Source organism: Pleurodeles waltl, chromosome 5 (genome assembly GCF_031143425.1).
Source record: "Pleurodeles waltl isolate 20211129_DDA chromosome 5, aPleWal1.hap1.20221129, whole genome shotgun sequence".
Lineage (NCBI taxonomy): Eukaryota > Metazoa > Chordata > Amphibia > Caudata > Salamandridae > Pleurodeles > Pleurodeles waltl.
The window spans coordinates 1797857769-1797873072 of record NC_090444.1 but is presented as its reverse complement, the minus strand read 5'-3'; the positions used below and the strand labels follow the sequence as shown (position 1 = coordinate 1797873072).

At 53.1% G+C, this 15304-nt stretch overlaps 1 protein-coding gene across 1 annotated transcript in view; it reads left to right on the top strand.

The window, feature by feature from the left end:
• Positions 1–318: 318 nt before the first annotated feature.
• Positions 319–15304, top strand: part of GTPBP2 (GTP binding protein 2) — a 128356-nt gene continuing 113370 nt past the window's right edge. The window contains exon 1 of the mRNA XM_069236245.1: positions 319–609. Coding sequence (XP_069092346.1) covers positions 400–609 — 210 coding nt within the window. The 5' untranslated portion in view covers positions 319–399. The remainder of the gene's footprint in view (positions 610–15304) is intronic.

Genomic DNA, 15304 nt, shown 5'->3' with positions numbered 1-15304 from the left:
TTTGTAAAGTTACCATCCTTGTTGCCTTTTAAACCTTTTCAGCCTCTGTGAAACACACTACGGGATTGCAAGGTTATTTTGGCAACCTTCATTCCTTGCACCTGTGACTTGGACTGGATCCGGGCCTGGGAGGTAGAAACTTTTCGCTTCACTTTTACCAGGCTCGGTGAAGTCCTACGTCGCTGTCTCCGCCCTCTCGGGTGCAGCTCGCGCGCCTGTCTCCTCTGCCTCCGAACGAAGTGTCAGTCCTACCTCCCTGTCGCCGTCCCCGGCCGGCGGTCAGAGGTGACCACACTTCCCGCGGTGCCCCGCGCGGGCGGGTTCTGACGCGCGCGCGCCGTGGCTCCGCCCCCCTGTGTATGTCGCGGGCCCGGCTGCGGCCGGGGGAAGAGAGGGCCGATGCCTGCCGTGCTGAGCCGCTGCTGCCGGGCGGGGGGCGGGGAGTCCGGGGGTCGGAGCCGCGCCATGGAGGCCCGTATGGCCGAGCTCTTCTGCTCGGGCCTGGAGATCAGCGCCGCTCTGAAGGCCAAGGGCAAGAAGGCGCCCAAGGGCCGGTGCCGCAAGAGCAATAACAACCGGCAGAGTCCGGCGAGCAGCCTGCCCCCGGAGGTGAGGCGTCCTGCGGGCTGGAGGGGAGGGGAGCGGGGCCCTCGCCTGTCCCCCGGGGGTCCTCGCCTGTCCCCCGGGGGTCCTCGCCTGTCCCCCGGGGGTCCTCGCCTGTCCCCCGGGGGTCCTCGCCTGTCCCCCGGGGGTGAGCGGCCTGCTATGGATGGGGGAGGGGGTATTTTGACCCCGGTGAAGATGGTAAACAATGGACCGGGAGGGGCACCGGGGTCAGCGGTGATGGGGGGGGGGGGTGTGCCCCCGAGACTGGCTCTCCTCGAAGAGAGAGCGCCTGAGAGCAGCACTAATACCCGGGCGAGTCTAACACTCACCCCTAGGGAGAGGACAACCTGAATCCAACTCTCATTCCTGAGGGGGCGGGGGCGCCCGATGCTCATCCCCGAGGGAGGGTAGCGCCTGGAGCCAGCGCTTTAAGTGAGCAGGTACTGTCCTGAGCCCTGCACGTCTGTAGCTTGAAGGGGACAATACCCGCACTTCTCAGCGCTGCGCTAATACTTTTGATGGGCGAGTGCCGGCACGTTTCAGGAGCAGAGGGGTCCTGCACTTCTGTATTTCCATTAAAAACACCGCCTGAGACTGACGCTCACACTGAAGGCCGGGTACCCGAGGCTGCTGTTTATTTCATGAGCGAACACTTGAGATTGGCCCTTGTCATGGGAGGGAGTATAGGACTAACACTCATTCTAAGGAAGAAGGTCAGTCGAAATTGGCTTTCAATCTTGGGATGGATATATATGTGTGTATGTGTGTGTGTATATATATATATATCGCGCATTCTGGGGTCGAGAGGCTCCTGACAATACCAATTTTACTGGAGGAGAGGGGCGTGTTAGACTGGTGGCACTCTATTTTGTGGCGCATCCTAGCGAGGGGCACCTGAAACTGGGACATCGTAGCGGACGTTACATTATTTTATAAAGTATTTGTGCACTCGTAATGGAGAACAAAAGCACCTGAGACCGACACTCAATCTGATAGTTGTGGGGGAGGAAGCCCTTGGAGTGATACATTTTGGGGGAGGGGGTAACGGGACTAGCACATCCTGGGGATGAGTGGGATACAGAAGGGAGCATAAGAGAGACAGTAATATGTGGAGGACGTCTGAAACCTGCACTCATCCTGGGACAGGGCAGCACCTAAGACCGACGCTCCATCCTGTCAGAGGAGCGAACCTGGTACCTTGGTAGAAAGTGGCATATGACATTGACACAAAGTAGGCTAGGGCGGCACGTCAGACTGAGACTGATACATTTATGTTTGGCAAGTAGGCGTACGAGTCTAACATTAATTGATGGTGGACATCCGAGTCTAGATGATCTGTGTAGTGTACCGCCTAAGGCTGGTATATTAGAGGAGAGGGGCTCTCGAGTTTCACACAGATCGGAGGACGGGGGTGGGGGGCACCTTAGGCTTGTGCTCATTATGATTTAGAGTTACACATCCCAGGGGATGAGGGCACGTGCGACTGACACACCCTGGGAGGAGAGGGGCAGCGGAGACTTACCTGCTAGAGGACGATTGTTCCCGAAACCGACATACATACTGGAGGGGGCATCTGAGGCTTCCATTCTAAAACTGAGTGAGAGGGGCACCGGAGATTGAGATATCCCTGGGTGAAGAGGAGGCACCAGACTGACACATTCTGGGAGAAAAGTGGCACCCAAGACTGGCATGTCCTGGTGCGAGAGGGGCACCTGTGAGAGAAGCGTCCTGGTGCGAGAGGGGCACCTGTGAGAGAAGCATCCTGGTGCGAGAGGGGCACCTGTGAGAGAAGCATCCTGGTGCGAGAGGGGCACCTGTGAGAGAAGCATCCTGGTGCGAGAGGGGCACCTGTGAGAGAAGCATCCTGGTGCGAGAGGGGCACCTGTGAGAGAAGCATCCTGGCTGGAAAGGGGGACCTGAGAATGAAGCATCCTGGTGGGAGAGGGGCACCTGAGACTGGAGCATCCTGGTGGGAGAGGGGCACCTGAGACTGGAGCATCCTGGTGGGAGAGGGGCACCTGTTACTGAAGCATCCTGGTGGGAGAGGGGCACCTGAGACTGGAGCATCCTGGTGGGAGAGGGGCACCTGTTACTGAAGCATCCTGGTGGGAGAGGGGCACCTGTTACTGAAGCATCCTGGTGGGAGAGGGGCACCTGAGACTGAAGCATCCTGGTGGGAGAGGGGCACCTGAGACTGAAGCATCCTGGTGGGAGAGGGGCTCCTGTGAGTGACTCATCCTGGTGGGAGAAGGGAACCTAAGAGTGAAGTATCTTGGTGGGAGAGGGGCTCCTGTGAGTGACTCATCCTGGTGGGAGAAGGGAACCTAAGAGTGAAGTATCTTGGTGGGAGAGTGGCACTTGTGAGTGACGCATCCCTGTGGGAAAGGGAAACATGAGACTGCCACATGAATTGAAGGCTGCGGTACACCTTAGATTGGCTCCCATCCCATCTCAGGCCGACAGTCATGTGGAGGAAGGTGTAACCGTTACACACTCCCGTAAGCACTTGGGATGTGTGAGCATTTATCTCAGATCCTGTATTAAAGTCTCCTGGAAATCCATTGTTTTCAAACTGATACAAATACTCAGCTAAGTTGCCTGCTGCAATCTTTATCTGCATTTTTGCAGCCATTAAGTTAGAGTGCCGTCAGTGATATATTTTTCCGATCACTTATCCATAAAATAAATCATAATAAATACAGAAACTAGATTCACAGCTAAACTTTTCATAAGTAGACACAAGCATCAAATACACAGCTTCATTAAAGATGATAGCAGCTTTTATAAAACTCTACTGGAAAGGTCGCTGTGTCTGTTAGTGATGTCGCTGAGGCTTTGTCTGCGGCCTCCCGCGACCCACAACGTGGCAGTAGCTCCTTGTTTGCTGTACGCCGGCAATTTAGTCCCGATGGTGAGGATGGAACGTGTGTGCATTTCTGCTGGCTTTTGAATTACATTGTTCCTTTACGACAGACAAAGGTCATGCAAGAAAAGTAAAACGTTTCCAATAGGGAAACCTCGAGATGCCATGGGGGACTTCGTGTTTAATGGTAGCAGGTTGGATGTGGCTGCAGAATGTGATTAGTTAAGGATGTGCTTCTGCAGCAAACTTGATGGGTCCTCACAAAGTGAGAATATTCAAACGAGTTTATCCAATAACTCCAGAATAATGTTTTTTTGTTAGCTACCGACGTGGGGTAAGTGCCGCTACTACCTTGTTCCTTTGGCAGTCTAGAGTAAAGATGTGTTCTTCGTGGAGCAGCGCTAAGTGGCTCACCGAAGTGTGGCAAATCGAACGACCCACAGAAAAGTTTGAGTACCCGCCCCCACCCCCTTACCAGTGCAAGCGTTACAGACTGAGTAACGAGTTTCAGCTCTGAACCCCGTCCTGTTTGGGTTGTGTTTATGGGTTTACGCGGCAGCCGCTCTACCAGGAAGGACCCATGGACTTTTTGAGAGATGATGGGGCGATGAAGTTACCCCGGTTCCAGCTAGTGAAGCGCACTGCGATAGATCTGGATACAGCGGAGCACTGGTCATAGCCTAGGGTGGGGGTGGGGTGGTGGTGGCGCCCCTGTATGCTTAGGGGGTCCTTGCGTTGACTTTGATGTCACGCTGAGCTCTCCTCTTGGGTGTTTAAGACTAATGCTGGCTGAGGTCTCTTCCTGAACAGATGAAAGCTGGAGCTCGCTGGATCTGCAAATCCTTGGCATATTCCCTTCAAAGGATATAGTGGCCACTGGGAAAAGGGGGTCACCCTCAAAGTGCAGGTGTATTCTGGGTAGTAATACAAATAAAATGCACCTCTCGCTGTCATACCGATAAAGCGGTGTAATGGATGAGTACCCCGTTTATTCAGTCTAGAGCAGATCTCTCCAAACTTTTTAATGCCACGCCCCCCCCAGTTGAAAAATACAAATCATTGGGCCCCCCCTCAGAATTTTTCACAATTATTTTATAAACATGGCAATGTTTAAATATGTCTAAACCTATTTAAACATTGCAGTTAAGTACTGTTACCTTTTTTAAAACTGCAATAACATTCTTCTGCTTAAAACAAAGGCCTGTTATCTGTATAATATTTATTTTGGCCAGCGTCTGGGGCCCCCCCTGGGATCACTTCAGGCCCCCCTAGGGGGGCCCGCCCCTCCCAGTTTGAAGACCTCTGGTCTAGAGTATGGGAAGCAAGCCAGTTCTCCAGCTGTGGTAAAAGCACAGTACTGCAGTTGTGTATGGAAGCTGTGGCATCATGGAGCCACAATGACGTTGTTACCTTAGCATAGGTTTTTCAGTCTACATGCTGACTGAATCTAATCGGGTAGCCGGATTCAGGGTTCCAACGCCTCTTACTTTTTGTTTATTACGACTAGAGGGGATGGTTTAGGAGCACACAATTGGATGTTAATGTTGTGATGGTATTATATATAATTTACAGATGATGATGTTTTACTCATTGAATTGTATTTTCGTATACACTGGTATTGTGTATAGTTTTTATAACTTCTATACGTGTTACAAACATGTTGTTTATGTATTATAATCCTAAATATTTCAATAGTGACAAAAACGTGTACATGTCTGGACATTCTGTTTATAGACTCTTATGAATTGTAATCACTAGTGCAATTTAACCTATATTTTCTTAAGTGTTAATGTCGGAGCAGGCATACATTGCCTGTTCTATATTTCTTTGGGGCTCACAGTGTTAATGATATGCTAACAGCTAGGATGTGTGAGTTGAGTTCTGCAAGCGGTAGGGGAGTGAGCTGGTGTGGTTGGACAGAGTGCATGCAGCAGCGTAAGCTACTTCAGAAATATGAAAAGTTAAAAAGTAGATCACATAATGCGGGAATTCATGTAAAAAAACAAACTTGATACTAGAAAATGCAGGGGCATGGTGTACGGTAATGGATTAAGCAGTAAAACTGCAAATAGTTGGGATTAAGATTGTATTGCAAAATGAATATACCATTTCGTACATTGAGACTGCAAAGCTCTTGGCTTCACACAAGGTGCCTCCGCACCCTTCCGGCATGCATGGTTGATTTGTTGGTTGTACTGAAGCCTGTATGTTGCAGAGACGTGCCGTAAACATGGTCTGGCGGGCTGGTACCTGCTCAGAAACATGATGTGTTGGAGAGTAGACATGGTCACGCATATGGGTACTTATTCTTGGGTGCTGCATTTTGAGATGTAAACTTCCAACGTTCCTCTTAATGGTAACACAAAGTTCTTAATGAATTACATTCCTTGGAGACTCTGCTTTTCAAATGGCTGTTTGGTGGCTTGTTGAGCATTAAGGTTTCTTTCTTTGGTGTTTGGTAGATGTGGAACAGTGCACACCAGTTTGTCTGTAAAACCCATGCTTAACTTCTGCAGGACACTGGCCAAGGCTTGCTTCACCCAATCCTGGACTCACAAGCTGGGGTCCTGTATGAACGCTCCACTGTCAATGGCTGTAAGACCCCGATGCCAAATTATTAAAATGGCAACCAGAGTTGGTCTCTGCAAACTCCTCCATACAATGCCATTCGCCCCTGTGTGACTGCTAATCCTCTGCAGTCACTCTGGACCCAGGACTTCATTGATGCAGCACTGTCAAACTGCCTTCAACCTGTCTCGAAATAATGAGGGGTTTGCTTCTCCAAGAGTTGTTAATCTCTCATATAGGCAAAGGTAGCTCTCCAATAGTCTAAGGTACCAAATGGGTTTTAATTTGTTTACTCTGTTTGAATCATTCATTGGAATGTGGCGCTTCCTGATTATAAGTACTTGTTTCCTGGACCTCATGGTAATCTTTCTGAACTGGACCAAAGTATCTGTAAATGGAGGAGCTAGAATGACTGATTTAAAAATAAATGCATGGCTGTGTGGTTGAATGTCCTCGTCTCGTTTCTTGATTCTCGTTGTGATTGTTCTGTCAGCCCCACTCTGTGTTCTGGAGCCTCTGCATTACACAATTAATGACATGTCGGTCAGTAACAGTGAAGAACTCTGGTAGGTTTTTAGAATCCACTGAATCTGGAACTTCCTTTGGCATGGTCAACTACAATCCCCATGCCCAGTCTGGGATGCTACTAATGGTTGGTAGCAGATGGTTATAATAGTGTGGATCTGGCCCATGCTACCTAACCCTTACTAGGTGATTGCCTACTAGCGCTCCTTGGTAAATTAGTGCAGTAATTCATAACTGGACCTCATGGACATATGGGACGTGGTTATGCAAGTACCAGGCAGGTTGGATTATCTCCTGGATGTGTGCTCTTCGACTGAGTAGCACGCCTACATTCAGCGCCTTGAGACACTATGGGTGATTAGCCTCTTTGTAGGTCACCACATAAAGTTAGCGGTAGGCTGAAATTCCTCCACCTCCCACCCCCTTTCAAACATGTTCTTCTGCTCCCCTAGTTTGTCCATGAATGCACTGCCTGGCGTTTGCTAAGCATTCCCTGGGTGTACATTTGTCATTTTGACTGACGCTTTAAACTGTGATGTAAGCAGGAAAGATCTCCCTGAAATATGAACATGGCAAAGGTTGCAATTTCACCCACAGATAGTTGCCAAGGAGAAGTGGCAACCTGAAATACATTCTGTAATGATAGGTTCCCATGAGAAGTTATGACGACCTAGACTGAACTGGCCTTTTATTTCATTGGGCATTTCTCGGGTGAGTTGGAGGCACTGGAGATCGGTTTTGAATGACCAGGGCCACTGCTAGCACCTCTGTCACTTTTTGCAGCTCCACATGCCAAGAATAATTGGAGAAGGCATAGGGAGCTCCAGATAGAAAGAGGGGGAGAGAGAGAAAGCAAGAGATCAGAGAGAGAAAATGAATGGAAAGAGATGCAGCAGGGCTGGTTAGAGCATTTTGGTTCCTCCAGTCTTACCCTGATGGTAGATTTGCATTTGAAAGTATCAGCTGCCCGCAAGACTCCATATCAGCCAGCACCTCTCGCTTATCAAGTAACTGAAACTATACACTCCCATATTGAGAGAGGGCTAGACCAGACCCAGAATCCAAGGCTATCTTTCATTAAGTGTTTGGTACCAAATCTCTGTGACTGGAGAAGATCTGTGCTGCTGAGTTTTGAAAGAGGGTAGATAGGCGTGCATGCTTGGTAACTTCTTTGCAACCCTAGGGCTTGAGATCTCGCGCCTGTGCTATCTTGAGCTCCCTTGCGCTTCTATGTCTGATACACTGCTCGATAGCCCAGTCTTAGCTTAAGTGAACGTCGGACTATGTCACATGAAGTACTGACGGTGCAAGGCCAATGTGTGACTCTGCGGAAGACTATCCATGACTACTAGGAGCCCTTTACTCTGCATTGTAAAATTGTCTTGTAACCAAACGAGGGACCCTTGGTTAGGAATAGCATCCAACTGGCACAATGTGAGCTGGACCAGCAAATTAACCTCCGACACCTTCAGACAGGGTAAAGGTAACTTTCTAGAAGCAATTTTTCAATATGTTTAATACAGATCTGACCTTTCCGTTAGGTTGGACTTTTATTAAATATAAAAATATGTTTTGAATGGAGTGTGTAGCTGGTACTGGTCAAAATGTATAGATTAAAGTTTATAATCCATACTTTGACTTGTCAGTGACTGACCAGTGACAATCTTGTTTTGCCCCTAGTCACTGAAGGAACATGCTATTTCTAATGTCACCTTGTTCCACTCCCAAATATTTTGGACCCTGTCTTGTGAGCAGAAAGGTGCACTTAAGCTTAATTTATGTAGTATTTAAAATCCGGTTTTCCTGCATGTCAGAAGGGGGATTTCGACAGGCCTGGGCAGCAGGGTTCAAGAAGCGCTTGTCAGACTATCAAGGGAAGGCCTGCAGCCGTGATTTCGCTGCCAATGGAATAGATTGGCACACTAGTGCCGCAGTACACATGTGGCATTTAACTTTCCATGCCACGGGTGTACCACTGCACTGTATACTGTGACCTTGTAGAAAGATTGAATGTTACAGTCTAGTTTTAAGAAATTCAGCAAGTTTTAGGGTTTAGAATACATAAACTGGGCCCCGGACAACAGTGTCACACTATTAGAATTCAAGAATACCTGCAGGTGAGACCCAGGAAGACTGGGGGTGACCAGAAGAAAAGGGGTCACTTAGCAACAAAGCAGCATTCTGTACAGGGGATGGTTTTCTCTGTGTGTGGAGTAGGCCCGGGTGCAGGAGGTGGACTCCTCAGTTCAGTATGTGTGTGTTTGCCTCGGTGGATTGCTCCTGTGCGCGGGGTTGTGTCTGCACTAGCCCAGCCCTCTGTGCAGTAGTTTATTCCTGTGCCTGAACTTGGTGAGAGTCCCTCTGCTCCGGCGCAGTCTCCTCCCCAGAGGCCTTCCCTCCCCCATCTGCAGAGCTCTCGCCAGATATGGTGACGTTGAAAGAGGTCCCAGGGTGCGATCGGTTTACAGGCAGATAAGTGTCCCTGGGTTGTCACGGGGACACCTCGGGCCGTCCTCTGACACTAAACAGGAGGCGGTGACGACGGGGAGTGGGGGGGCAAGTAATCCAGCGGGTTCCCGGTGCTGTGCAGTCATCGGGCCTGGATAGAGCCCCCGTGGGGTTGGTGCTGTGCACTTATCGGTACTGCATAGAGCCCCTGGGAGGTTGCTGCTGTGGAGCCATCGGTACTGCGTAGAGCCCCCGGGAGGCTGGTGCTTTGCACCCATCGGTACTGCGTAGAGCCCCCGGGAGGCTGGTGCTGTGCACCCATCGGTACTGCGTAGAGCCCCCGGGAGGCTGGTGCTGTGCACCCATCGGTACTGCGTAGAGCCCCCGGGAGGCTGGTGCTGTGCACCCATCGGTACTGCATAGAGCCCCCGGGAGGCTGGTGCTGTGCACCCATCGGTACTGCATAGAGCCCCCGGGAGGCTGGTGCTGTGCACCCATCGGGCCTGCATAGAGCCCCCGTGGGGTTGGTGCTGTGCACTTATCGGTACTGCATAGAGCCCCTGGGAGGTTGCTGCTGTGGAGCCATCGGTACTGCGTAGAGCCCCCGGGAGGCTGGTGCTTTGCACCCATCGGTACTGCGTAGAGCCCCCGGGAGGCTGGTGCTGTGCACCCATCGGTACTGCATAGAGCCCCCGGGAGGCTGGTGCTGTGCACCCATCGGTACTGCATAGAGCCCCCGGGAGGCTGGTGCTGTGCACCCATCGGTACTGCATAGAGCCCCCGGGAGGCTGGTGCTGTGCACCCATCGGGCCTGCATAGAGCCCCCGTGGGGTTGGTGCTGTGCACCCATCGGGCCTGCATAGAGCCCCCGTGGGGTTGGTGCTGTGCACCCATCGGTACTGCATAGAGCCCCCGGGAGGCTGGTGCTGTGCACCCATCGGTACTGCATAGAGCCCCCGTGGGGTTGGTGCTGTGCACCCATCGGTACTGCATAGAGCCCCCGTGGGGTTGGTGCTGTGCACCCATCGGTACTGCATAGAGCCCCCGTGGGGTTGGTGCTGTGCACCCATCGGTACTGCATAGAGCCCCCGGGAGGCTGGTGCTGTGCGCCCATCGGTACTGCATAGAGCCCCCGGGAGGCTGGTGCTGTGCGCCCATCGGTACTGCATAGAGCCCCCGGGAGGCTGGTGCTGTGCGCCCATCGGTACTGCATAGAGCCCCCGGGAGGCTGGTGCTGTGCGCCCATCGGTACTGCATAGAGCCCCCGGGAGGCTGGTGCTGTGCACCCATCGGTACTGCATAGAGCCCCCGGGAGGCTGGTGCTGTGCACCCATCGGTACTGCATAGAGCCCCCGTGGGGTTGGTGCTGTGCACCCATCGGTACTGCATAGAGCCCCCGGGAGGCTGGTGCTGTGCACCCATCGGTCCTGCATAGAGCCCCTGGGAGGTTGCTGCTGTGGAGCCATCAGGCCTGCGTAGAGCCTCTGCTTGGTTGGTGCTGTGCAGCCATAGGTACTGCATAGAGTCCACTGGAGGTTGGTACTGGGCAGGCATCGGTCCTGCTTAGAGGCCCCGCAGTGTTGGCGCTGTACGGCCATCGGGCCTCCATAAAGGCCCCTCGGGGTTGGTGCTGTGCGGTCATCTGGCCTGTATAGAGCACCCGGGAGGTTGAAGCTGTGCAGCCATTAGTACTGCATAGAGCAAGGGGGGTGGAACTGTGCATCTGTGGGTCCTGCGTACGACCGCCTGGGGTTTGTACTGTGCAGCCATCGGGCCAGCATAGAGCCCGCGAGAAGTTGGTGCTGTGCACCCATCGGTACTGCATAGAGCCCCCGGGAGGTTGGTGCTGTGCACCCATTGGTACTGCATAGAGCCCCCAGGAGGTTGGTACTGGGCATCCATTGGTACTGCAAAGAGCCCACTGGATGTTGCTGCTGTGGAGCCATCAGGCCTGTGTAGAGCCCCCGCGGGGTTGGTACTGTGCAGCCATCGGTACTACATAGAGTCCACTGGAGGTTGGTACTGTGCAGCTATCGGTCCTGCATAGTGCCACGCAGGATTGGTGCTGTACACCCATCGGGCCTCCATAGAGGCCCCGCGGGGTTGGTGCTGTGCGGTCGTCGGGGCTGCATAGGGCCCCCGGGAGGTTGTAGCTGTGCAGCCATTGGTACTGCATAGAGCAGGGGGGGTGGAACTGTGCATCTGTGGGTCCTGCGTACGACCGCCTGGGGTTGGTGCTGTGCAGCCATCGGGCCAGCATAGAGCCCGCGAGAAGTTGGTGCTGTGGAGCCATTGGTACTGCATGGAGCCCCCGGGAAGTTGGTACTGGGCAGCCATCGGTCCTGTATAGAGCCCCTGGGAGGTTGTATGTGTGCAGCCATTGGTACTGCATAGAGCGGGGTGGTGGTTGGAACTGTGCATCTGTGGGTCCTGCTTACGACCGCCTGGGGTTGGTGCTGTGCAGCCATCGGGCCAGCATAGAGCCCCCGAGAAGTTTGTGCTGTGGAGCCATTGGTACTGCATGGAGCCCCCGGGAAGTTGGTACTGGGCAGCCATCGGTCCTGCATAGAGCCCCCGGGAGGTTGTATGTGTGCAGCCATTGGTACTGCATAGAGCGGGGGTGGTGGTTGGAACTGTGCATCTGTGGGTCCTGCTTACGACTGCCGGAGGTTCGTACTGTGCAGCCATCGGTCCTGCACAGAGCCCCCGCGGGCGGGTACTGTGCGCCTATGGGGCCTCCATAGAGCCCTCGGGAGGTTGGTGCTGTGGAGCCATTGATACTGCATAGAGCCCACGGGAGGTTGGTGCTGTGGAGCCATCGGTACTGCATAGAGCCCACAGGAGGTTGGTGCTGTGGAGCCCATCGGTACTGCATAGAGCCCATGGGAGGTTGGTGCTGTGGAGCCATCGGTACTGCATAGAGCCCACGGGAGGTTGGTGCTGTGGAGCCATCGGTACTGCATAGAGCCCATGGGAGGTTGGTGCTGTGGAGCCATCGGTACTGCATAGAGCCCCAGGGATGTTGGTGCTGTGGAGCCATCGGTTCTGCATAGAGCCCCAGGGATGTTGGTGCTGTGCGCCCATCGGTACTGCATAGAGCCCCCGGGAGGTTGGTGCTGTGCGCCCATCGGTACTGCATAGAGCCCCCGGGAGGTTGGTGCTGTGCGCCCATCTGTACTGCATAGAGCCCCCGGGAGGTTGGTGCTGTGGAGCCATCGGTACTGCATAGAGCCCATGGGAGGTTGGTGCTGTGGAGCCATCGGTACTGCATAGAGCCCATGGGAGGTTGGTGCTGTGGAGCCATCGGTACTGCATAGAGCCCCCAGGAGGTTGCTGCTGCGGAACCATCGGTACTGCATAGAACTGACGCGGGGCTGGTACTGTGCATCTGTGGGTCCTGCGTTCAGCCACCTAGGTTCCTACCAGTGCTTAATTTGTGCTTGTTGTTTTCAGTGAGGGGCACTTATTTTTGAGGGCCGCCACTTATTTTTCTGCCTCAAGCATCTACTGCGAGCAAAAGAGAAATATGAGAAAGACGGAGGAAGAGGAACAAAATCACAGTTATAAAGCAGAAAGCTGCAAGAATGAGCTGGAGCGGCAGGGAGTGGCTGTAATTAGATTAATGAGGCCCGAGATGACTTCAGGATTACACTGCCTCAGTATTCTGTGCTCGCACATTTAATTGCAGCAGCCGGGTGTTTAAAAAGAGGGCCTTGGGCACCAGCACGGTTGTATTTACAAATTAAGCACTGGTTCGTACTGTGCAGCCATCGCTTCTGCACAGAGCCCCCGGGGTGCCGTGCAGCGCCTCTCTCCGCCGTGCAGGGAGCGCTGCTGTTAGTTGTAAATATCCCACTTCTCTGTAAGTGTCTGCGCAGGACTGAGGCCAAGGGAAGGAAGGCGACAGTAATGTGAAAGGAGACGGGAGAAACCCTCGGGAGGCAAAGGGAAGGACCAGCAACAGGAAAAACACCGAGAAGGGGAAGAAAAATGACCGAGCAAGAAACGGGCAGGCTGGAGAGGAAAATGGGAGTATAAAATATAAACACAACGCAGAACAGGCCTTGTCACTACTGTGAATGGAATGACACTGGGACGGTTAATGCGCCTTTTGCTTAGTGTCTGACAATGTGTCGTTGGTTGGTTCCTGTCCGCCTGAGATGGTTCCCCCGGTTAGAGCACCGACAGCTGTTTGTGTAGCGTTAAGGTCTCGGGTACTAATTCTAGTGATCGGTTAGGGGGTTAATGCACCTGCCCCAGTGATGGCTATAACGGTGTACTCGCCCTGGGAGCTCTACTTCACGAGTCCCAGGGCCTAGGAGGAGAAACAAACTATACATTTGAACATTTATTTCTAAAATACACCAGTGAGGCGCAAAACCTCACCTGCGCCCAGGCCACCTAAAGCCTGGCTTTGTATACCACCTGACTCGTTACACCACCCTTAGGACCCCTCGGTCGATGTTTCCCACCTCTGGCCTGTTGTTTAAAATCTGCCCCTTCCAGCCCTGGCGTCTCCCCTCCGCACCCCCAGGGTAAGATGTGTCTATGCCCCTTCTCGACGAGTGCGCGCTGTCATTCAGCCCTGTCTGCGCACCCCAGACCCCACAGGTGTGCAGTGTACATGGATTTCACATGTTTAGATTGCCCCCTGGAGGTTGGGATGCCTCTCCTTCAGGTCCAGCGTCGTGTCTGCGCCCGCAGACCCCGCCGGTGAGAAGTGCACTGATTTCGGAAGTGCTGAGATGCCCTTGACCCCATAGATGTCCTTGACCCTATAGATGTCCGGGGCGTTCATAGCTCATCCCTCTCCATGTAATCATCGAGGCCCAGCTACTGCGAAATGCATTGTGGGCAATTCACAATTCCTGCAAATCCAAAGGCCTTGCGTGCTTTGGGAAGTCTGGGGTGCACCACATTCAAGCCACCTAGAGGCTCCTGACAGCACACGAGGCACTTGGTGCCAGTAGGGTGCCCAGTTTGCCCACTGCTGGCCAGGTAGTCCCTAGGGCAGAAGTTACTGGGGCCGCCGCTTGACATGTTCCGAGGATCTTTCACGAGTGTGCGTGCTCTGGAGCATGGACCTTTCACCTAATGTATATACGGATTCATATATACCCGAGCTTCAGGTCCACGTTACTCCACAGACTGATCATGATTAGATCAGTCTGTGATCTCTCCCTGCACCTCACTGTGGTGCTCATTAGACCCTAAGGCTGGGAGAGAATCATTCCCTGGAGCTTCGCTTTGCTGTACACTACTTGCTATTAACCCCCCCCCCTCACTCACACAACCCTGTTGTCTGCTTCTAGGACTTCTAGTGCCTAGATGCCCTCGGATGTGCGTGCAGGTTTATAAATAGCATTCCATTTCTATATGTTTGGGGGTCTCTCCTGTAAAAGTCCCCGAAATCGAAGTTGCGGTCTAAGTGTTACGTAAAATCAAATCAACCCATCCCGTGCTCAGGACATCCTGCTGGGGGCCGCCTGACTGCCCCGGATTCAGTTTGCGCGGCACCTGGCCTTTCTTTTTTTTGTGGTACAATGTACCACGCTTTGTGGGTGCCTGGTCCATCTACTGCAGCCGGTGTAGGGACAGTTTCTGCTTTTCATCAAGGGGTGCCCCAGTACCCTACGCGACCCCCCCTCACCACCGTGAAACCAGCTGGAGCCACACACCCCTGAGGGATGCTGAACCCACCTCCTTGCAGGGTCCTTGGTGAGGAGCACAGCGTGTCCCCCAGTCCGCCCCTCTCCAACCCCCTCCCCAGTAAATCAAGGCTTGCTTATTGTAGATCGAGTGTCACCTGGGAGTGCAGTCTCGTGCACTGTACTCCAGAGCTGTGCGCGTCAGCCCTCTCTCCATCCTGTACGTGCATTCTCTCCACCCATCAGTCTGTCTCCATGCTGTACAGACATACTTTCCAACCATCGTCGCTCTCTCCATGCTGTACAGACATTCTCTCCACCCATTAGTCGGTCTCCATGCTGTCCATACTCTCCAGCCCTCTCTCCCTCCTGTACGTGCATTCTCTCCACCCATCAGTCCTCTATCAATACCCTACAGACATTCTCTCCACCCATCAGCCCTCTTTCCATGCTGTACAGACATTCTCTCCACCCATCGGCCCTCTCTCCATGCTGTACAGACATTCTCTCCACCCATCGGCCCTCTCTCCATGCTGTACAGACATTCTCTCCACCCATCGGCCCTCTCTCCATGCTGTACAGACATTCTCTCCACCCATCGGCCCTCTCTCCATGCTGTAGACATTCTCTCCACCCATCGGCCCTC